The sequence below is a fragment of the Hemitrygon akajei genome, chromosome 2 (assembly GCF_048418815.1).
Source record: "Hemitrygon akajei chromosome 2, sHemAka1.3, whole genome shotgun sequence".
NCBI classification, from domain to species: Eukaryota; Metazoa; Chordata; class Chondrichthyes; order Myliobatiformes; family Dasyatidae; genus Hemitrygon; species Hemitrygon akajei.
In genome coordinates, this window is record NC_133125.1 from 128,863,444 (window position 1) to 128,887,824 (window position 24,381).

At 37.5% G+C, this 24,381-nt stretch overlaps 1 protein-coding gene across 16 annotated transcripts in view; it reads left to right on the top strand.

The window, feature by feature from the left end:
* Nucleotides 1–24,381, top strand: part of mycbp2 (MYC binding protein 2) — a 221,518-nt gene that overhangs the window by 74,304 nt on the left and 122,833 nt on the right. For 11 of the 16 annotated variants that reach the window (XM_073027845.1, XM_073027703.1, XM_073027729.1 and 8 more), the window contains 8 exons: nucleotides 2,062–2,207; nucleotides 3,003–3,107; nucleotides 6,596–6,703; nucleotides 10,913–11,032; nucleotides 13,988–14,069; nucleotides 14,153–14,270; nucleotides 20,705–20,909; nucleotides 21,357–21,510. In XM_073027845.1, the coding sequence (XP_072883946.1) occupies nucleotides 2,062–2,207; nucleotides 3,003–3,107; nucleotides 6,596–6,703; nucleotides 10,913–11,032; nucleotides 13,988–14,069; nucleotides 14,153–14,270; nucleotides 20,705–20,909; nucleotides 21,357–21,510 (1,038 nt within the window). The remainder of the gene's footprint in view (nucleotides 1–2,061; nucleotides 2,208–3,002; nucleotides 3,108–6,595; nucleotides 6,704–10,912; nucleotides 11,033–13,987; nucleotides 14,070–14,152; nucleotides 14,271–20,704; nucleotides 20,910–21,356; nucleotides 21,511–24,381) is intronic. The other 5 variants (XM_073027719.1, XM_073027739.1, XM_073027791.1 and 2 more) reach the window with 3 other exon arrangements.

Sequence of the window (24,381 nt, forward strand, 5' to 3'; positions counted from 1 at the left end):
TTTGATTGATTAAGCAGTGTCAGGCATCCATGTGAATAATAGTTTATTGTTTATGCAATTGAGAATGAATTGTTCAGTACTTTAGGTTTCCTGATATGCTTACGGTACATAATTAAAATAGTGGAGTTTGGGAGTCTGTATTCAAGCAAAAGTCATGCCTCAATTTGCTCTGACTTGAACAAAAGTATTATAATTCTGTCACAACTGATCAGTATTTCCTCTCTCCTTTCACTGTAAAATTAGTTTAGAATCCAGAACGGGTTGCTAGCTGCACATTGGTTTGCAAACATCTGTCCTGAGGCACAAGAAGTTTAATATGAATGAAGTTAGTCTTCAGACCCATTTTAAACAAAGACTAACAACTGTGTAGCACGTACAGTAGTGCACCAATTTTTCAGCTTACTGATTTTTCCTTTATTTTGAAGACATAGGAAGCTTTTCCTTGTTATTTTTCTGACCATTGCTACTATATTCTGACCATTCTGACTATATTTACTACTACCTCACAGGGTCTGACCATTCTGACTATATTTACTACTACCTCACAGGGTATGCCACTGACACTTAAACAATATCTGAAGGTTTTGGGGTCATTTTCCAGGTCGGGTTATTATAGTGAAAGTGCAAGGGATACTGGCAACAGATGCATTTCTAAATAATTTATCAGGAAATAGGCTTTAATGACATTCATTATCTCAAAAGATTGGTGTGAAATATTCGTTCATTGAGATGTCAGACTTCAGTAAATTATGCATTTATTTCTCCAATGTCTAGCCAGCTTCTAGTTTTTAACCGCATCACAAGATTGGTTGTGATCAATTGCAGATATCAGTGAATTAAAGTTTTATATCTTTCTGGTCAACATTATGCTCAAATTCAATGTGTCATGACAACTGCTTCTAGAGGGTATAAAATCAGATCTAAGAAAATGTTGTGTCTAAGATTAACAGTGTAGCTTTTGGCATTTACTGTTACTTAAGGAATGAAATGGATATTAATTTGCAATGTTCGCAAATCAGGTACTGCTATCTATTTATTTCTCCAAAAGCCTCAGCAAATTAGGACTGAGCAGAAATCCACTGCATTTCTAATTATAGATCACATCAATACAGGTCAGGCCACATCCTTTTAAGCTTAGATGAATTTTTTAAAATGTGAAATGTCTTAATAGTTTGAAAAAAGCGATCTTCCTGGCCTTCATAATTAACTTTTAGTGGCATTGACTCTTAATCCTTCAAATCTTATTTATTGTTGGAACTTTATAATTATTTAAAATAAAATAATGATCTTAGTAGAGAAACTCAAACAGTTTGATTTTTGGTTAAATTGTGATCAAAGATGTTTCTCCAAATAGAATTTCTTAAGTCTAGAACTTCTGAATAAGTGACTAATAGGCAAGCAATTTTAAGTCATGGGGCTATTAATGTAAATCATGGTATTTGATTTCAGTTTTTGATTTCTTTACCCAAACTGTTTTTTTCTTATATTCAAAATAGCAACGGCTTCAGAACGCGGTAAGATGCAAGGCATGAGACATTTGGGGCAGTCACCTGATAAAACTGGCAGCATTCCTAAACATACATTTCCTTCTAAGCTGCCCTAAGTAGAGGTGAACTTCAGTCAATAGTTGAAGACTCCAATTTCAGTTTGCATTCTTATATAAAACTGACTCATGCAGACATCCTCAATGTGTGTGCAATTGCCCATTTATTATGTGCACTTCTGCAGTTTTTAAATACTTTTGTTAATGCCATCAGAGTCTAATTGTACAAAGTTCAATCAATTGCATCAACTGTTACAGCATTTAGTTGTATATTATCAGCTGACTTTGATTTCGCTGCTGTGTGGTACTTGCCAGGCTTCTGACTACTGCATTATCTTTCTGCTGATTCATTGTCAGTTCATTAGAACTTGTAAAAGTCAGTGTTATACCTGTAGTGTTATATTGTAAGATTAGAAGCACCATGTGATAAATGTTAACTATGTTAGTGTATTGGAATAATTATTTGGTATTTGTAAAGGGATTTTTTTAAAAATTGCATGGTTCTATGTGTTTTCCAGGCTTTGTGGGTGTGGGTCTGGTGAGTCTGGCTGCGCTCTGTGTGGTTGTTGTAAGGCCTGTGCCCGAGAACTGGATGGTCAAGAGGCAAGGCAGCGGGGAATTCTTGATGCTGTTAAAGAGATGATTCCTTTAGATCTACTTTTAGGTGAGTATTTTTAACTGAGATTCTGTTTATCCTGCTATCATCCCAGCTCTAATAAAGTTAAGGTAGTCATTTCTGGGCCTGTGATTTAAATTCCAACCGTGGAAAGTAATTTTTAAATGGAAGTATACTTAACTAATGTGATCTTTTCAGTACATCTGAAGTATTTCCCATTTGATACAGGTTTTCGCAGTGTTTTACGGAGGATGCAATGTTAAGTGCTATAGCAAGATGCATTTAATATGCTATGGAATACTGGATGTTTAGTGATTGCTAGAACTCTAACAAGAACTGAATCTGCTCTTGTATTCTTTTTGAGATTCATTTTGAGAATCTATGCATTGCTTAATGTAAGAGTTAGTGCTTGGAACATTCAGTGGAAAGACATTCTGCGCACTTCAAGAAGTTAGTCATTAGTAATAATGATTTGAGCAACTTAATGATTATTGCAGAAAAAGTCAGTTTTGGTGATTTGAGGGAAAATACTGCTTTTGTAAAATATCACATGATTAATATAGTACTTGGCTATTACTGCTCTTGCCAGTAAAACAAAAAGTGCTTTAAATTCTGCATTTGGGTTCTAAAGATGCAGCAGTAAGGATTTTACTTAGTGTTTTATGTAAACTTAATGATTCTATTAGTCCAACCTTCATTTTAGTTGTTGAAATATTCTCACATGGGTTTTGTGATTTTTTTTTTAATGTCGTTACTGAAAACTTAAAGGAAACTCAGTATTGGAAGGATATTTGGGTAGAGCATTCTGTGCATTGTTTCGTTTTTTTATTTTGATTTCTTCAGCAGGACCTGTCCCGCCTGGAGTAAACATAGAAGAACATATTCAACTGCGACAAGAAGAAAAGAGACAGCGGTTGAATCGAAGGCACAGGCTGGAAGAAGTGAGAGGTATGTTTTCTACAAAGGCTTGCACAGTAGTTGGCATGTTTCTAAAGTGGTGTTTTCAGACATGAGTAAAGATAATCTTTGCACATTGTAATTAGTCTGGAGGTTGAACATGTTAATTGCCCTTAATTATGCACAGTGTTAAAAGCTAAATGTGAATGGCTTTTAAACTAATGATTGTATCCTAAACTTAATAATTATTCTTTATTTAATTATACTGCTTAATGAATTATCCCGTGTTCCACCTATATAATCTACCAACAAATGTTGTATTATTCAAAATATAGGGTGTTTTGGTAGCCTTAAAGCTGACTTGAAGATAGCTGAATCATAACTAATGCCAAATTGATTTCAGGAAACACTTCCAGTACACTAATCTTTTCTAAGTGATTTTAAAGCAAAATTCAATACCATGCTATGGGGGAGTATCCCGGAAACAGTGGGCAGTGGGAAAACAATTGCATTCTGACAACCAAATGTGAAGAGAGCTTCATAGAAAGATTTGGGAGATTCTGAGAAGAAAACTACTTTTTCTGTTGCTATGGACATCAGCTCAAAGATCTCTGGTGCTTGACAAATCTGGTATCAGCAAGGTTTCTTCAACAATATCTCCCAATCTCCTAACCTCCCCCACCCTGACAGACAAGAATGGAATGGCAATGATATCACAAGTTCTTTGAAAAATTTCTCTATTATTCTGATATACAAGAATATCACCATTTCTTTATTGTTGCTGGATTAAAGTTCCAATGCAATAATGTTGTTGGACACCTCCACAAAAAGGTGTGCTGCACTTAAAGACATTGACTTGACACCCTTTCCCAAGAGCTATTAGGCATGAGTAAAGAGAGCCAGCAAGAGACATCCCATAAATTTATAAGAAAAGTGGATTGTTCAGCTAATCGCCGAAAGGAATTTTCACAGTTGGCAAATCAGAGACGAAGTTAGTGCAGTTTTTAATTACAATTTTGAAGTATATGAAAGTTAAGAATAGATTGGAATATGCACAATGGTATGAATAGAAACTAAAATAAATCTTAAACAATTAGAAGTTGTTACTTTGGAATATATATGTGAACTGCAGCATGTGCACAAAATTCTTGTTTTGGATAAACATTTGTCAGTCTGTGGTTATAATTTGATGTATTTGAGAACTCAGACTGTATGCAGTCAAGTAATATTTTCAGGGTATTTTTAGTGGGACCATTTCATATGAGTTCTAGTGATTATTTGACTTTCATTTGGACCAAGTCCTAGCAAAGAAACACAGGAGCGGAGTTGAAACACTGGTGACTTTGGTATATTGTTGTAAACAGTGTTGAGGAAATCCCAGGTCACTTTGCTGCAGTGCAATTGTAGCAAACACTGTCAGTTTCATTATCGTTGGTCCATAAAGACAGTATAGCAAGTATGTTAAATATCTTGCATAATTGCAACTCTCTAGGATTTTAGATATATGGAGAGGATTAGAGGAAGGGCTTTTAACTTTCTCAAAAAAAAAACTTTCATTTGAATAATTGAACTTATACAAACTCTTGACAAACTTGCAGATTTTTGTCAGATGGATTTCCTTCATTTGAGATTCATGTTCTTATTTATCGAAATAAATTGATATCCAACCTAGCTGTTTTGCCCACATATTGTTTGTCCGTTATTGTTGTCATATGCACAGGTGCAATGTAAAACTCAGTTATGATAGTGTCACAGGCACAGAGCATCACATAAGCACCATTCATAAGAAAAATATAAATTATACAATTTTTACATGAAAGAACACAATTAGAACAGAAAAGGCCATTTTAGTGTAAAGTGATCAAAATGGTCATAGTGATGCTAAATTGAGATAGCGATTAGTTTTGACAGTCAGTTTAAGAACCGAGTCATTGAAGGAGAGTAGCTGGCCTTGAACCTGGTTGTGAGAGACTTCAAGCTTGTGTACCTCCTGTCCAATGCTATCTGGAAAAAGATGGTATGTTATTGATTGAAGTATGGCACCAATTGTCTCAACATTGTTAGAGCAGGTAACATCTTAATGTACTTCAATGTTCCACATTTAAAATGAGCTAAGAATTCATTTAAACCTAGATCAGCTAAGATTTCTTATCAAATCTTTCAATCTCAGTACTTCATGGTCATCTTGGTAGCATAGCAGCTAGCACAGTGCTGTTACTGCTTGGGGCATTTCAGAATTCAGTTCCGGTGCTGTTCTGTAAGGTGTTTCCGTACGTCTTTCCCGTGGAATGTGTGGGTTTCCCAGGGTGCTCCAGTTTCACCCCACAGCCCAAAAATGTACCAGGTAGGTTATTGCAAATTGTCCTGTGATTAGGTTAGGGCTAATTGGGGTTGTGGGATTCCTGGGGCAGTGTGTGGCTCATGAGGACAGAAGGGCTTGCTCTGTGCAGTATCGCTAAATAAATAAATAGTTATTTTTATTCGGACAAATCAACAGCAGTTGAAAGATCTTAAGCCTCATAAAAGAGCATTGAGTTAGGTGACCAATTAATTTGTTTTTGATAATGATGCACAAATGAATATTTTTATAGGACGTGGCAAGGAATCTTTAAAGCATGCCTGAATTACTGGAATAGACAGTAGATGCTTGATTTTTAAATTGTATTTAAAGAATAATATTGCTAAGTCAGAGGTCCAAATTCCCTGTTGAGTAAAACTGTTAACATTGTAACAGGATTGTGTTTCTTTACTCATTGTTTTTCATAGTCCATGCACTTTTTAAAGTAGCGTTCTTTATCCATTTTTTCTTCTATCTTTAAGCCAATGACTTTAATTGCAGTTAAAATTGCAGGATTAAGGGAGTTGATCTTTAATGTAGAGGAATATTACATTTTCAATTCTATTATTGCATTTTTGACCATAAGAAATAGCACTATTAGGCCATTCATCCTATCGAGTCTGATCCACCATTTAGGTATGGCTGATTTATTTTCCCCCTCAACCCCATTCTCTTGCCTTCTCCCGTTTAAAAGTTCAAATTATCAACTTTGGCATGCATATTTTTTCCATAGAAATCAATCAATATTTTGCGAAGTTGTGCCCTGATTATTGTAAAATTTATTTGTAACAAAAATGGAAGCTTGTTTCATTCAGTAATTAAATTAAATTCTCAGTGCAATACATCTTACTACACAGATATCTTAAGCTTTTTAATGTGACAAATTCCAAGTGGCTATTTTACCAATCTGAACTTTGCACAAATTTAATAATTATGAATTAATTGAGATTTGGTTATGTTGTCATTTTAAACGGCACAGCAAAATTTGTTTGAAATTCATGTTAATAATTTGTCCTCTTATTGAGTTACTGTACATTGGCACTTGAATTTTCTATTTCATATTAATACCTTTTTATTCATGTTTTGCATACTGTGGTTTCCATTTCCCTTTTATATTATAGACAAAGGATATATTTTTGTTTTTAATTTGAACTTATTTTATGTGAAATTTCCTATGCATGTGCAAGTTATTTCTCCTCAGGCCCCATTGTATTTCCTGGTCCCATTTATTTGAATCATCGTGAACAGGCCATAGCCAGACTAAGACCCCTTCCAGCAAAGCTAAAGCATAAACGGGACAAGCATAAAGGTACTTGGTTACCCTTCCTTACTGGTTGGAGGACTACCATCAATCTTGCCAGTCATATTCTACTGTCAGCTGAATCTTTGTCTAATGTGGACAACTGTACAGAATTGATTCTGCTTTTTCTGTCTTGATGTTGAGCAACTCGAAGTGAAAGTAAAACTTTTTGGTTTAAGATTGGATTAGGGTTGGGGGGGTGGGGGTTTTCATTTATTTTGTACACAAAAGAATGCTGCTTGCTTTTATTCAGATTTTGTACTTTGCTTCTGCTTTGTTCTTAAATTGTGCTATTCCATTTTTGGAGATTATTTGGAAGAAAATGAAAATATGTACTAAAATGTTACTCAACTTGCAGGTTACTGTACATTGTATAACTGCGTTTTTTGTGTTTTCTATTTTCCCTCTTGAAAGAAACTTCTCAGCTGATTTGTCTTGAAACTGCTATTAACCCTTTCCAGTCAAAATGTTTTGTTTGAAAGTAATCAGTCATATTTACCACTTTAGTCATTTACTGTGTGTATATATTTTAGAGCCACCCATGGTCCACAGTTGGCTTATTTCAAGATTTGCCATCCCACTATTGAGCAGAATTTATTCAGTGTACCTTTACAGATTCATTTGGAGTAAATTAATTTCATTTTGATCCATGCTCATTTAATCTGGCTCGATAGAATTAGAGAAACAATACTGACACAAGGAGCCACTTCCTGATAATACTCTAAAGTTTGTTATTTACAGTATAAGAATTTTCAACATGTGACACTGAGTTGGGCAAAGGGAAAATCAGGTCGCTAACTTATAAAAAGGTTGTTAAGATATGTCATTAATTTTTGACTGTAAAGGGTTAAATGTGTGGAATTTCTTCTTGAACCTGAACTCTGCTTACAAAGTGTATTTGCATCTGAAAAGTGTTAATTCATTTTATGTACTTCAAAGTTAAAATATGCAGACATGGATAATCTTTTATTACTCAATCTTGAGTGATAGGCAACTACTGACACTGACTTCAGATAACCCATAAATTTAAAAATGTAGCTGTACTGCTACATTAAATTTGCAGGAATATGTTTGCACAGTTAATTCTATTAAATCTTAGTGACAGTGCTTTTTTCATATCTTGCTAACTTTAATATTCATTTCTAAACTATTAAACAATTTGAGTGAACATAATTCAAGGAATTGGTAGTAATCATAAAGCCAAGACAAAGCTTCCTGTATATTACTTGTAGCACTAAATGCTAAAATTATATATCCATAGAATTAATTCTTACGTCTAATCTACCTTTACTGAACTTCTTTAGTGAAGATGATCTTGATTACGCAATCAGAGAAGTAAGGTCAAAGACTTTTTTTTGTTAAGAAGTGCTTACTTTGGCCCCTGTCTGCTGTAACAAATTTGGCTTCCATGCAGATGTATCTGGAACCTCCAAAGGAGAAAAATCATGAATGCTCTCTGGTAGCCACTTGCAATCTTACATAATCCCTATTTTTCTTTGAGATTTGCCAGTGATTCTTTTATTTTTTTCTGTCTGTCAGAACTAAACTAGGCGCTTTACTCCCCCATGATAATGTATTTACTGTTCATATTTTTATTTGAAGGTCAAAATTATGTTGAGCATGTCAACTTTCAAACATCAATAAGAATTGTTTGGTTATTGACCAAGTCTTTCATTTCATTAACACAAGAAAATCTGCAGATGCTGGAAATCCAACACAACACACACAAAATGCTGGGGGATCTTAGCCGGCTGGGGGAAAGGGTCCTTTCCCCCCCCCCCCCAATGTTGACTGAGTACTCTTTTCCATAGATGCTACCTAGCTTGCCGAGTTCCTGCAGCATTTTTGTGTTTGTGTGTGTTGCTTTCATTTCATTTGGAGCTTAAATTTAGACTTCTATTTTTAATGAATGCAGACTTTCAGTATGTTTTTACAGCTGAGCCAGTTGACCAATACCCGTAGATCTTGTGTTGGTGTTGCCTTTTAGATACAAGGTTCAATCTTGCCAAGTGCATTCAGTGGAGAAATCAATGTAAATCAAATTTTGGAAGAAGTACACTTGTGCACTGTAAATCAACTGGGAATGCACTCTATCCCTTGAAGTTTTAATGACATGTCAAATCCATTTATCTCTTAATTGTTTTACCACTATAGTGTATTTACATTTAATAGAAAGCTTTGCTCAGGGATATAGTTTGGTCATTTTCTATACCTATAGTCAGGGAATATTGAAGGTGGATTTTGTTGCCAACAGATTTTTTTAAACCCGTCAGCAATCTCAGTAAGGTGATTAGTTACACAGATCTCCCAAATCTATTTGAACATGCCAGTTTTCAAAGACTTCTTTTCAGATAACTCAGACTGTTCTCACTCCTACTAATTAGATTTGTCATAAGCACAACCACTATCTGACTTCGGAGAAGTACCTCCAGCTGAGCTATTTTACCATTTAAGGGTTGTAAAACAAAGCTCTTTGGGCAGCACTTCTTGTACCATGAAAAATAATGTTGATTTGTCTATTCTTTAATTGAAAACATTCATTGATGAATACTAGATAAAATCTTACTGATGGAATGCAGGATCTACAAAGGAAAATTGGGTGGCTGAGTGGGTCTACTCACGTCTTTTATGGCTGGGAATGTTAGAAAGTCATAGTTACATTCTCAGATCGTTTGGCACAACTTCTTCTTGACTTATTACTGGGTAGCTACTGTTTGAGTGAATTAAGGTTTTCCTTGCTGGTTTAGAAAAAATAGCTGTGTTAAAATGGACAGTATGAATAAATGTGCCAGTAGCACATCTGTGTTTTCTCGAGACTGAAGGCTTGATCTGCAAAACCCTGCGCACCCCCCACTCATGGATGGCAAATCACGAATTAATCTGTCATTGCAGATCATGATTGAGATTATCACCGCTCTAATGAAACAATATAGCTCCCAGCTCGTTGAGACTGATCTTCATGTATGATTAATGATTGCTGGAAGACCTGTGTCATTTTAAGTCCTAAACTATAGTTTTTAGAAAAAATCATATCAGCTACATCAGTAGAGAATTTAGGGGAATCTTTGGATAAGAGTGGTTAGACTGGAACTTGCTACCATGTAGAGTTGCTGAGATAAAGCATTGTTAAGCGGGATTAGGACATAACGATTGGAGATTACAAATTTAGATCAAGTCAGGCATATGCATAGGTATTTGCACTGATCGGTTGGACAAAAAAGCTTTTATTGCAGTTTATGAAGTTCTAATAGCTTTGTCAACCTGCACTTGGGTGAATTGAATAAAAGAAATGGACATTTCTGACACTGGATTTCTGCGTCAGTTAGCTAGTTGGCTCAGGAGAAAAGGCAAAGACAAGTTACTGGTACCTTGAAACCAATTGCTTTGGGCAGATGGAGCTCATCTGCTGTGGTTGGCAGCTCATCTAGGAGAAGAAAAACTGATCTCAAACCTCCACTGCCTTGTGGCTATACCTACTCATGGTGAAGGCTTTGAGAGCAAATCCCTAAGGGAAAAATCCAGAGTTGGAATCCCTGATAAGGCAGTCCTACATTGAGTTCAACACTGATTGGCAACTCCTGCAATGCTACTGGTGCCAAACGAGCATTCTCTGCCATTCCTTTGGATTCATCAGATTTGTGGAGAGGGGGAGCTTGCTACACGTCCAACAGTTTGCTCTCCATATTGTACTGTCCAGGCTTGTGTATCTAGATAGCTAGGGCACAATATCCATGGTCAACTCTGACCGACGGAGTCCTCAACAAGATAGCTGGCTAACTAAGCAAAGATGATTGGAGAGGTCAAGCGATCCATATTGAAGGCTAAGTTTTCTTGATACCTTTTTGTCAAATGCACATGGATTGAGATGGCACCCATAGTGGATCTTGCTAGCTTTTCAGTTGTCACACATTATTCAAATAGATTTTCATGTCTGCTTTTCCCTTCTTTAACACGGGGCGAGTTTTTTTTTGAATGTATGATTTTTAATTAGTTACAATTACCCTTTCAAGAAAAGCAGTAAAATTAAAGATGGTTGTAACTAAATTGAATGCATCCACAAATGCTTGCTAATGGGAAGGTGCAAAAAGTGTCTTTTGGCTTTGTGATTAAACCAAGTTGCCATGAGTTATGGTTGTGTAAATAGCAGATTTGGTTGTTAAAATTAGTTTCTGTATTTTGATGTTGTGAATCAGTGTGAAGTTGGATATTTATTTTCAGATGGTAATGGAGAAAGGGGGGATAAGGACACCAGCAAGATTACAACATACCCCCCAGGTGCTGTATGTCTTGACTATGAACTGCGAGCCATCCAGATTAGCTGTGGATTCCATCACTCAGGTATGCATACTCTATTCTGATTTGAATAATTTGGGGGGAGGGGGTGAAGTTACAAATACGAGATTCTGCAGATGCTGGAAATCCAAAGCAACACACACAAAATGCTGGAGAAACTATGCAAGTGCAGCAGCATCGATGGAAATTAATAAACAGCTGGTGTTTCGGACCGAGACCCTTCTGGTCTCAACCTGAAACGTCAACTATTTATTCATTTCTGTAGATTCTGCCTGACCTACTTAGTTCCTCCAGCATTTTGTGTGTGTTGCTCAAGAAAAAATTACTATGTGGTGACGTGCTCAGGAAATTTGAACAAGCTTCATATTTAGTAAATGAATTAGAATTGTTTATTGGTTAAGGACCACATAAGGCTAAAGTCCATTTTGTTCCCCATGCCCGAAGACTTCAGTGCATGATTTTTCAGTTAAATTTCTTGCTGGATGTTCAATTAACTCGCAATACTGTTGTGAAGTGTTTCTGTGAAATACTATTTGTGGTGTTCACCACCTAATTATGGTTGAGTTGTATTTGATCGTCTGATCAGCTTGTATTTTATCCTACAGCTTCTCATTCTATCAAGTGTTTTGAATATTTTCTTTCATTCTCTTGGCAGTCCTTTAAGCTTTTTATAACCAGGATCTCTGATATAGACCCACTTCATTTTCTGTATCTAACTAGAAGTAAACTTATTAATTCATTGTTGATTTCCAAATTGGAAGTTGTAGAAACATTAAAACGAAAACTAGTGTTTGCATTTTAGTTGCATGCAAGAATCTTTAAAGCCATGTTAAGGAGTAATGTTCTTGGATAATGCACATTTAATAAACAATTGCAATTCTCCAAGGAAATTCATGTTAGTAACAGCCCACTCATTTTATTAATGCCACTGCCAAAAGTAGAAAAGCCCACAGTAATCACTGGAGCAGTTTGTTCTGTAAAATGTATTACATTTAAAAGAACTGGTTTATATTTTAAACACAATTTATATTTACAAATTAAGGAGGAAAAAGTTTTGCATATTTGCATGATTATTATATGAAACCAGAAGAGAGCCAGGAGCTGGTGACATATGAGTAAAGTGGACAATCTCTGACATGACTTTGGGAGACTGATATTTGCCCATTCCACTAAATTGACTTTATCCTCTTAATCTACTGTATTAGCATCTGTTTCACAGTTGACCAATTGGAAATTACTTCCTGCGCATTAATGCCCAAGTCATTAATATTTATTAACATAAACAGGGCTCCAGTGCTGAATTCTGGGCTTTGCCACTGAATTCTTCCCTCCAGTCCGACAAAGTGCCATGAAATACTCCTCTTACAGTCAGTTAGCTAATTTTCTAATTGTGCTGCAAGTTTCTTTTTGACTTTAGTCTGCATAATATGCACTACTTGCATTTCCTTTTAAATGTCCGTTATCATTTTCCCTAATTATCCTGCGACCTCATCAAAACAAATGCTTCTAAGTTAATTAAACATGATTTGTCTTCATGAAAAGCCAGCAGGTAGGTATTTATTAATCATTCCATGCTTATCTAAGTATTTCATTTTTATCCTTGATTGTTTCCAGAACTTTTCATTGCCTACAGGGGTTAAGCTAGTTGTCTTGTAGTGATTTTTCTTACAAAGATGAAGCCTTTGTCCAGTTGTCTGGCACCAACATTTAGAAAATTATGGCCAATACCTCCTGCAATCTTCCCCCTTTCTTTCCTCAACAATGCAGAAAACATTTTATCTAGGCTGGGCAATCTATCTCACCTTCTTTGGTACCTATATTAATTTTTAGCCCATCAGTATTTCAAATATACTTTGCTGAGACTCCAGAAGTATCATTTGTGTCAAAGACTGATGAAGGGCACTCATTTACCACTTAGACCATACCCTCTCTCTTTCTGTTAGCCTTGCTTCACAATTTACTGTTTACATACTTGTAGCATATTCCTGGAATTAGTTTTGTTTTCCTCCTCTTCTTTTCACCTTTTATTGTTCTGATGTATTTTCCCGATCAGTCTGACTTTACCTTGAGTTATCAATCTGACTTCTCTCTCAAACACTTTTTTATTTTGTTTTACTATCCTTTTGCTCATTCTGCAAGCTTTGGCTTTAATTGTCCTACCATTCTGCCTTGTACCTAGTCTGCAGCTGAATCATCTCATTAAAGGCCACTCATTGCTCAGTTCTTTCTGTATAAGGCATTAGTCAGGACACATTTGGAGTAATGTGAACATTTTTGGGCACTATATCTAAGAATAGATGTGCTAGCATTGCAGAAGTTCCAGAGAGGAGGTTTCTGAGAATGATCCTTGGAGTGAAGAGTTAATGTATGAGGAGGGTTTGATGGTTCTGGGCCTGTATTTGAATTAAAAGGAGTTTCTTGTGCCAGAATGTGGTGAATCTGTGGAATTCAATGCCAAGGTTAGCTTTGGAGGCCAAGACATTGGGTATACTTAAAGTGTAATTTGATAAGTCAAAGATTATGGGGAGAAGGCAGGGAATGGGGTTGACAGAAAATAAATGGTGGAGCAGACTTGACAAGTTGAATGGCCTAATTCTGTGGTTATTGTCTTTCTGCTCTCATCTTTTTGATATTGGTCTTCTCTGTTTTTACCTTTTCCATATCTGTTCTAAATTTGATAATGTTTTGATAGCTGTTCCCAAAGCATTCCTCAACTAACACTTGGACATCTTCACTCCTTGAAGATGTTCTGAACAAGAAGGTTCAAAAGTTCAAAATGCTTCAAAAATTCCAGCCTCCCCCTGCCACTCTGAATTGAAACCCCTTTGTTAGCACTACGCTGTAGATCTGTTCTCTTTCACTATCTGATTAAAAAAATTAGTTTCTGGTAATTCCAACTATTCTGCATGAAATTGCATGAGTAATTTGACTTGTATAATTGTATCTTTTTGAGTAAAGTAAACTTTTATATTAAAAATTTTAATGGTTTTATAAATACAGTGATTCTAATGGAGAATGGTGATGTATATACATTTGGATATGGACAACATGGTCAACTTGGACACGGAGATGTAAATTCAAGGTACGATATTAAAGTAAAGTTTTGATTACAGTATTTTTCGTATTATTATGTCTGCCTTGCTAAATACTATTTTTTTATTTCAGAGGGGCACCGACATTGGTACAGGGTTTACCAGCTCCTTGCACTCAAGTAACTGCAGGCAGTAACCACACAGCTCTTCTGTTAGCAGATGGACAGGTCTTCACATTTGGAAGCTTCTCTGTAAGAATCTATCATCATATAACATGCAAATCCTGAATAATGAGAAATATTTCAATAAATATTCATGTAATTGAAGTTTTAATTGTATATTGATGTACGTGAATATATTTTTGCTTTATAATTAGTGTTAGAATAAATCATAGTTTTTGTTTTCTCTTGTACTTTTCAAAAGAGATCTCACTTTACAACTGCAGTTTGTGCTCGGTTAATGATTTTTTCCTGATTTTGTGATGAAATGTTAAGTACCATGTTATCAATATGGTTTGTGCTGCTGGCATCTGTGTCATATCCTCCTCTATCTTATTGAACAAAAAATAGCCTAAAGATAAAATATATTATTTGAGTTTCTAGTGTGTTTAGAAAAAGAATACCGTACTGTTACTAATCTTATGTACCGTGTGAATGTGATACTATTTTTTTCTGAGCCCACTTTCTTTCTTTCTAGTTCACCTTCCACAAGATTTTCCCAATCAGAATCTGGTTTATTATCACTGGCATGTGACATGAAATTTGTTAACTTAGCAGCAGCAGTTCAATGCAATACATAATATAGAAGAGAAAAATAATATAATAATGAAGAAATAAGTAAATCAATTACACTATACGTATATTGAATAGATTTTTAAAATGTGCAAAAAAAACACAGAAATGCTCTATATTTTTTTAAAAAAGTGAGGTATTGTGCATGGGTTCCATGTCCATTTAGGAATCGGATGGCAGAGGGGAAGAAGCTGTTCCTGAATCGCTGAGTGTGTGCCTTCAGGCTTCTGTACCTCCTACCTGATGGTAACAATGAGAAAAGAGCATGCCATGGGTGCTGGAGGTCCTCAATAATGGACGCTGCCTTTCTGAGATGCTGCTCCCTCAAGATGTCCTGGGTACTTTGTTGGCTAGTACCCAAGATGGAGCTGACTAGATTTACAACCCTCTGTAGCTTCTTTTGGTTCTGTGCAGTAGCCCCCCCCCCCCCCCCCCCCATACCAGACAGTGATGCAGCCTGTCAGAATCCTCTCTCTCCGTGGTACATCTATAGAAGTTTTTGAGTGTATTTTTTGACATTCTAAATCCCTTCAAGCTCCTAATAAAGTATAGCTGCTGTCTTGCCTTCTTTATAACTACATCAATATGTTGGGACCAGGTTAGATCCTCAGAGATCTTGACACCCAGGAACTTGAAACTGCTCACTCTCCACTTCTGATCCTTCTGAGGATTGGTGTGTGTTCCTTCATCTTACCCTTCCTGAAGTCCACAATCAGCTCTTTCATCTTACTGGCGCTGAGTGCCAGGTTGATGCTGCAACACCACTCCACTAGTTGCAATATCTCACCCCTGTACGCCATCTCGTCACCACCTGAGATTCTACCAACCAAATTAGACTACTAAATCTCTTTGTTTTGCTTTTTTTTTAAAAAAAAAACACCAAGATTGCTGATTTTCACAAGTCCTGCATGGGTTAATTTTTTTTCTTTCTACTTGCATCTTCTATCAAACTTCAAGTTCTCATTCGTCCTATCAAGTTATATCAACTCATTTTCATTCTACAATTTATCTGTTCTTGACGTCTGATGCTGACTTTAACATGTGCAAGTTTTATACCATTTGGAAATTTCAGAATTGTGCATAATTCTCCAAGCACAACCTATGGAGGTATACCAAATGCTCCAGTAGTCCTAGTTCTAATTTGTGGGGAGCAAGCAAGTATGCTTTTTGGGCTATAGGGAGGTCAATTGCTTACCTCCCTTCAGTCTAACAAGCATACTTTTTCAACAACTGTTTTCAAACATGGTTGTTTAGTGTTTACCTTGCCATTTTCCTTTTATTATTTCTTCAAATCACACCAATAATAACTCCAAGTTTTTTGTATAATTTTCAAACTTACTACCCATTACACTGTTGGCATTTAGGGCAGCAATGAAGGTCCTCCATCCTTCGTCATGCTAGTAGCTTCCTCTCGGTTTTCACTACTGTCAGATAGATAGATAGATACTTTATTCATCCCCATGGGGAAATTCAACTTTTTTCCAATGTCCCATACACTTGTTGTAGCAAAACTAATTACATACAATACTTAACTCAGTAAAAATATGATATGCATCTAAATCACTATCTCAAAAAGCATTAATAATAGCTTTTAAAAAGTTCTTAAGTCCTGGCGGTAGAATTGTAAAGCCTAATGGCATTGGGGAGTATTGACCTCTTCATCCTGTCTGAGGAGCATTGCATCGATAGTAACCTGTCGCTGAAACTGCTTCTCTGTCTCTGGATGGTGCTATGTAGAGGATGTTCAGAGTTATCCATAATTGACCGTAGCCTACTCAGCGCCCTTCGCTCAGCTACCGATGCTAAACTCTCCAGTACTTTGCCCACGACAGAGCCCGCCTTCCTTACCAGCTTATTAAGACGTGAGGCGTCCCTCTTCTTAATGCTTCCTCCCCAACACGCCACCACAAAGAAGAGGGCGCTCTCCACAACTGACCTATAGAACATCTTCAGCATCTCACTACAGACATTGAATGACGCCAACCTTCTTAGGAAGTACAGTCGACTCTGTGCCTTCCTGCACAAGGCATCTGTGTTGGCAGTCCAGTCTAGCTTCTCGTCTAACTGTACTCCCAGATACTTGTAGGTCTTAACCTGCTCCACACATTCTCCATTAATGATCACTGGCTCCATATGAGGCCTAGATCTCCTAAAGTCCACCACCATCTCCTTGGTCTTGGTGATATTGAGATGCAGGTAGTTTGAGTTGCACCATATCACAAAGTCCTGTATCAGTTTCCTATACTCCTCCTGTCCATTCCTGACACACCCCACTATGGCCGTGTCATCAGCGAACTTCCGCACATGGCAGGACTCCGAGTTATATTGGAAGTCTGATGTGTACAGGGTGAACAGGACCGGAGAGAGTACGGTTCCCTGCGGCGCCCCTGTGCTGCTGACCACTGTGTCAGACCTACAGTCTCCCAACCGCACATACTGAGGTCTATCTGTCAAGTAGTCCACTATCCAATCCACCATGTGAGAGTCTACTCCCATCTCCGTTAGTTTGTGCCTTAAGATCTTGGGCTGGATGGTGTTAAAGGCACTAGAGAAGTCAAGGAATGTAATCCTCACAACACAACTGACCCCCTCTAGGTGAGAGAGTGATCTGTGCAGCAAATACGTGATAGCATCCTCCACTCCCACCTTCTCCTTATACGCAAACTGAAGAGGATCCTGGGCGTGCCTGGTTTGTGGCCTCATTCTGTATTATCAGCCGCTCCATGGTCTTCATAACGTGCGACGTCAAGGCAACAGGTCTGAAGTAATTCAACTCCTTTGGTTGTGGTTTCTTCGGTACCGGGACAATACAGGATACTCAGACATTCAAGTTCTGGGTGAGACTCAGGAATATCATCGCACTGACTTGTAGAAGGATGCTTCATTGCTATTTCCATAATAGTTTTGTTTTACCAGTCAGGGTTGTTAGCCCTGAGTTGAACCCCCGAACCTGAAGGGACCGGTTGACCACTCTTAGTCTGGCCTCTACCCTTTGACCTGTTTGGCATGGGTGTTCCTACCAAGAGCCAAAGCATTAAGCTCTGAATCCAGTCAGCGTTGTTCTTTGGGTCATTAGGGCATGAAAATTTCCAAACCATGACAAGTCTGTGGTCAACTAGGAGGATAATTTTTAAAGTTCAAAGTAAACTTTATTATCAAAGTACATAGATGTCACCATATACCAAGTTGGATAAGTCACCGGGAGCAGATGAAATGTACCCCAGGCTACTGTGGGAGGCGAGGGAGGAGATTGCTGAGCCTCTGGCGATGATCTTTGCATCATCAATGGGGGACAGGAGAGGTTCTGGAGGATTGGAGGGTTGCGGATGTTGTTCCTTTTTTCAAGAAAGAAAGTAGAGATAGCCCAGGAAATTATAGACCAGTGAGTTTTACCTCAGTGGTTGGTAAGTTCATGGAGAAGATACTGAGAGGCGGGATTTATGAACATTTGGAGAGGTATAATATGATTAGGAATAGTCAGCATGGCTTTGTCAAAGGCAGGTCATGCCTTACGAGCCTGATTGAATTTTTGAGGATGTGACTAAACACATTGATGAAGGAAGAGCAGTAGATGTACTGTATATGGATTTCAGCAAAGCATTTGATAAGGTACACCATGCAAGGCTTATTGAGAAAGTAAGGAGGCATTGGATCCAAGGGGACATTGCTTTGTGGATCCAGAACTGGCTTATCCTCAGAAGGCAAATAGTGGTTTTAGATGGGTCATATTCTGCATGGAGGTCAGTCACCAGTGGAGTGCCTCAGGGATTTGTTTTGGGACCCTTACTCTTTGTGATTTTTATAAAGGACCTGGATGAGGAAGTGGAGGAATGGGTTAGCAAGTTTGCTGATGACACAAAGGTTGGAGGTGTTGTGGATAGTGTGGAGGGCTGTTCAGAGGTTACAGTGGAACATTGATAGGATGCAAAACTGGGCTGAGAAGTGGCAGATGGAGCTCAACCCAAATGAAGTGGTGCATTTTGGTAGGTCAAATATGATGGCAGAATATAGTATTAATGGTAAGACACTTGGCAGTATGGAGGATCAGAGGGATCTTGGGGTCCAAGTCCATAGGACGCTCAAAGCAGCTGTGCAGGTTGACTGTGTGGTTAAGAAAGCATACGGTGCATTGGCCTTCATCAATCATGGGATTGACTTTAGGAGCCAAGAGGTGATGTTACAGCTATATAGGACCCAGGTCAGACCCCACTTGGAGTACTGTGCTCAGTTCTGGTTGCCTCACTACAGGAAGGATGTGGAAGCCATAGAAAAAGGGTGAAGAGGAGATTTACAATGCTGTTGCCTGGATTGGGGAGCATGCCTTATGAGAATAGGTTGAGTGAACTCTGCCTTTTCTCCTTGGAGCGAAGGAGGATGAGAGGTGACCTGATAGAGGTGTACAAGATTATGAGAGGCATTGATCGTGTGGATAGTCAGAGGCTTTTTCCCAGGGCTGAAATGGTTGCCACAGGAGAACACAGGTTTAAGGTGCTGGGGAGTAGGTACAGAGGAGATGTAAGGGGTAAGTTTTTTTACTCATCGAGAGTGGTGAGTGTGTGGAATGGGCTGCTGGCAATGGTGGTGGACGCAGATACGATAGAGTCTCTTAAGAGGCTTTTAGATAGGTACATGGAGCTTAGTAAAATAGAGGGCTATGGGTAAGCCGAGTAATTTCTAAGTTAGGGAAATGTTCGGCACAACTTTGTGGGCTGAAGGGTCTTTATTGTGCTGTAGGTTTTCTATGTTTCTATATACAATTCTGAGATTCATTTTCCTATGGGCATACTCAGCAAATCTACAGAAAAGTAATTATAACAGGATCAATGAAATTATCAACCAGAGTGTAGAAGACGACAAAATGTGCATATGCAAATTTAAATAAATAGCAATAAATAATGAGAACAGGAGATAGAGACCTTAAAGTGAGATCATTGGTTGTGGAAAACATCTCAGTGCTGAGGCAAGTGAGTGTAGTTATCCCCTTTTATTCAAGAGCCTGATAGCTGCGGGATAGTAACTGTTCTTGAACTTGGTGGGGTGAGTCCTGAGGATCTTGTACCTTCTACTTGAGGCAGCAGCGAGAAGAGAGCATGACCTGGGATCTCTGATAATGGATGCTCCTTTCCAGTGGCATTTCATGTAGGTGTGCTAATTGGTTTGGTGGTATTTGTGTGTGTGTGCGCACGCACCCTTAACTACTGGTGGAGTCGTTAGGCTGCCGTCATGACAAGCTTTTTGCACCGATCTTTTTCGTGATTGGTCATCGTATCTGAAACTTGGCGGAGCCCATCCCAATCCAGGTTTTTTTTACGAGGTGGATTTACAGGCACAGATGGAGAGCATGAAAGGGAGCTGGCTGGATTCGAACTCAGGACCTCTAGTCCCGAAGTCCAGTGCTGATGTCACTATGCCACCAGCCAGTGTTTACCCGTGATATATTGGGCCAAATCCACTACCTTTTGTAGGATTTTCTGTTTAAAGGCATTAGTGTTTCAATACTAAATCCAATGTTCCTCACTGATCTAATGGTTTTTTTAAAATTTAAAGTTTTCACCCAGGTGTTTAGTTTCTCGAATCTTCCCCAATCTTCATTCTGAATCTCCTCTCTGTACATCTGATTCCAATCTCTGTTTCATCACTCCTTTATTTGTTCTTTGTCTGAACCTCACTTTTAACAACTTCACTTTATCAGTGTACTTAACCTTTACTCAGCAAACAGGGCTTTTTTTAAAACCTTCCTTATTTTTGCTGTGGCTTGGCTACTTTTAAGAAAATATTTCCCAGGAAGTGCCTGTAAATCCACTATTGACTAAAAGAGCTAAATATCGTTAATTATGTGTATACCTGTGGAAATAAAAACAAGATATTTTACTCAATATCACTTTCCCTTTCAGAAAGGGCAGCTTGGTAGACCAATTTTGGATATGCCTTTTTGGAACACAAGACCATCTCCTATGCCAAATATAGGCTCAAAATATGGTCGCAAGGCAACCTGGATAGGTGCAAGTGGAGATCAAACTTTTCTGCGCATCGATGAAGCACTTATCAACTCGCATGTTCTATCAACTTCAGAAATCTTTGCTAGCCGAAGCATAATAGGTAAGTCCAATTACATGCTCTATGAATTTAAGTAGTGAATTTTTAAAACTCAAATTATCATTACCAATTTATGTTGTATTTTCAGATTGTAAACTTGATCTAATCATAGCCTATATAGTAAATCACAAAGCACAGAGGAGCCATTTTGAATAAAATCAGATCTGTTTTTTATTAGTAAATTCATTACTTTGTACATTTATCCATGTTGTGGCTATTTTTTTCGATTTTCAGATTCATTAGTAGAAGCAATGTGAGTAGAGAAAAAATTAAGTTCTACTCATTTTCCCCTCAGAAATTTCATCCCAAATCCCAATTTTTTTGGAAACGATTTTTGAATTCAGTAAGGATTTTCATATCTAAATTGCTGTAATTTAGTGGTATCCTATAATTTTTGAAAAGATCTAAAAATTTAACCAAATGTGTAAACTAGCGTGTTCATTCATACAGGTTTGGTCCCTGCATCTGTAACTGAGCCCCCACCTTTTAAATGCCTGTTAATCAATAAACTGGATGGAAGCTGTAGGACATTTAATGATTCGGAGCAGGAAGACTTGCGAGGATTTGGAGTTTGCTTGGATCCTGTGTATGATGTAATTTGGAGGTAATGTTGCAATATTTTCCTGCCAAAGAACATCCGAGAACAAAGATGTAAAGTTATTGTCCATTTGGTGAATTTCAGTATTATCATGTTCAATTCACTTGGTAAACTTGGATTCAGAAAATAGTTTGGTGCACAGTTTGATCATATAGAATATTTCATATGTGTTGTACTCACTCTAATGCTGATTTATTTGTTGAGACTTGTATTAAAAATACAAAAAATATTTAATTACTGCCTCTCATAATCTGGTCATCAGACGTTACTTTGAAGCCAATTAAGTATTTTTATGGGTAAATCATTGTTGAAGGAAACAAAATTTAGCAACCAGCATTTATGCAGCAAGCTTCCACATATAAGTAGTGAAAAAGCTTGAGGTTAAGTATTGCCCAGGATAGCAGAAGGAATTATGCTGATCTCAGAAAATAATCCATGGGATTATTGACTGCCTGTGAGATCCAATTTAAAAGATGGTATTTCCAGTGTAGATTTTTGTGCTCAAGTGTTTGGAATGGTATTTGAAGTTAGTCTTCTAACCCCAATACGTCAGCTGTAGGTGGCAGTTTAAAGGTAGTTTTCAGCATACAAGTTGGTCGTTTGTTTTTTGGGGGTAGTAAAATGAACATTTTGAATTTGTTTACTGTCTGTTCCCTTACATTTTGAATATAGTACTTTGGCACAATGGAGCAGCTAGAAGAATACTGCCTTGTAGTGCTATAGACCCAGGTTCAGCCCTGCCCTCTTGTGATGACTGTATGTTCTCTTATGACTGGGTTCCCTTTAGGTGCTCTGGTTCCCTCAAATATCATAAATACATGCTGATTGGTAAGCTAATTGGCATTGTACATTGCCCCTAGTATGTATGTGTGGTAGAATCTGTGAGCGGTTGATGACAAAGTAGGGAGAACAAAAAGAGATGAGATCCATGTTGGGTTAGTGTAAATAGATGAGTGGTGATTGATACGGACTTGGTGGGTCGACAGGCCTAATTTCAAGCTGTCTAACAGAAATTGGGTAGCTTGTTCAAGAGCATATGAGAAAATTATACTTGTGGTTTGTAGCAGAGTCAGATGTTATTCTTAAAATGGGCTTATTTGCATGCCACTTCATATGTACCTTGATATGAATCGAGTAGGTCAACAGTTATAATTGTTCAAGTTTCAAAGTGGCTCTGTGTAGTAAAGGCCCACTTGATCCCTTTGTTTAAGGTTTTACAGTGAAATTTGTCTTCATAGTGAAGGTTGGAGCTTGTCTATCAGCGTGCACAATTGAATTGATTTGTGTAAATACTTCCAATAAAATTATTCAATGCATTTTAACATTTTAAATCTATATAGCATTCTTTATTCACAGAGAAGGTGTAGTTTTAAAAATGGTTTGCAATTGGATAGGCATCCAACATTTAAAATATATCCAAGCTTGTATTATCACACAATAGGAATGCTTCTGTTTTGCTAGATTTTGTGCTAATAGGAGATTATTGCACACTGATAATAAATTTTACTCTGACTAGCAAATTCTTCAAAGTATGAATATGTTACCATATCTCACCTTAAGATTCATTTTCTTTCAGGAATTTACAGGAAAATAAATAGAATTTATGAAAAACTATACATACAAACTGCCAGACTGTCTGACTACCAATACACAAAAGAAGAATTGTTAAGTTTTGCCCAGGATAGCAGAAAGAATTGTGCTGATCTCAGAAAATAGTCCATGGGATTACTAATTGCCTCTGAGATCCAATTGTAGAATCAGTTCAGAGTTGACTGAAGTTATCCACACTAGTTCAGGAGCCTAATGATTGTATGGTAATGATTGTCCCTGAACCTGATAATATGGTAATAGCAAAAAGAAAGGATGGCCTTTGTGATGGATGCTGCTTTCTTGTGGCTGCACTCCACATAAATGTACACAGTGGTGAGAAAGGCCTTGCCTGTGATGAACTGGCTATAACCACCACTTAGACTTTTCCAATCCGGGGCATTTGTGTTTCCGTACATGGCTATGATGCAACCAGTTTAGAATATTCTTCACTGTGTATCCATAGAAGATAGTCAAAGTTTTTAGTGGCATGCCAAATCTACAGAAACTTTTAAGAACATGGAAGTGCCGTCATGCTTTCTTTGTGAAGGCACTCATGTGCATGCCCCAGGACAGGTTCTCTGATATGACCATGCCAAGGAATTTTAAGCTACTGATCTTCTCTACCCCGGATCCCCTGATGGGAATTGACTCATGGATCCTGTAGTCAATAATCAGCGCTTTGATTATGCTGACACCGAGTGAGAGGTTGCTGCTGTGGCACCATTCAATCAGATTTTCAATCTCCTGTGTGCATTGATACATCACTATCTTTGATTTGGCCAGCAACTGTGGTGTCATCAGCAAACTAAAATGCAGCTTTGGCACTGTAATTAGCTTGAATGCTACGCTAAAGATGAATTTCCCATCCCATTGTAAAAATAGTTAAATATAACCCCTGAACTTACAGATAGAGAAAATGATATTATTCAACAATGTTTCTTTCTCCACAAGATGAATGATATTTAGGAACTTGAAATGAATAAAATATGTTAGAACTTTCTCTAGAATGACCACAAAACTGGGCAATGGATTTACTAACCTCTCTTTAAACAGTCTTCCATTCTAATTTCCACGGCTTTGCTACTACTCGTTTACCACCTTCCCTCACCCTTTGAAAAATAAGTTTCATTAATTATGATTGTTGATCATTGTTTGGAAACAATTACTTGTAAATTTTGGGCCCAATGGGGAAATTTACCAAAATTCTTCAAAACCATGTTATTCACCCAGGTTTTGTGTGGCCTTGAATTTAAAACCAGACATGGCCTTTTCATATTTTCAAGTATG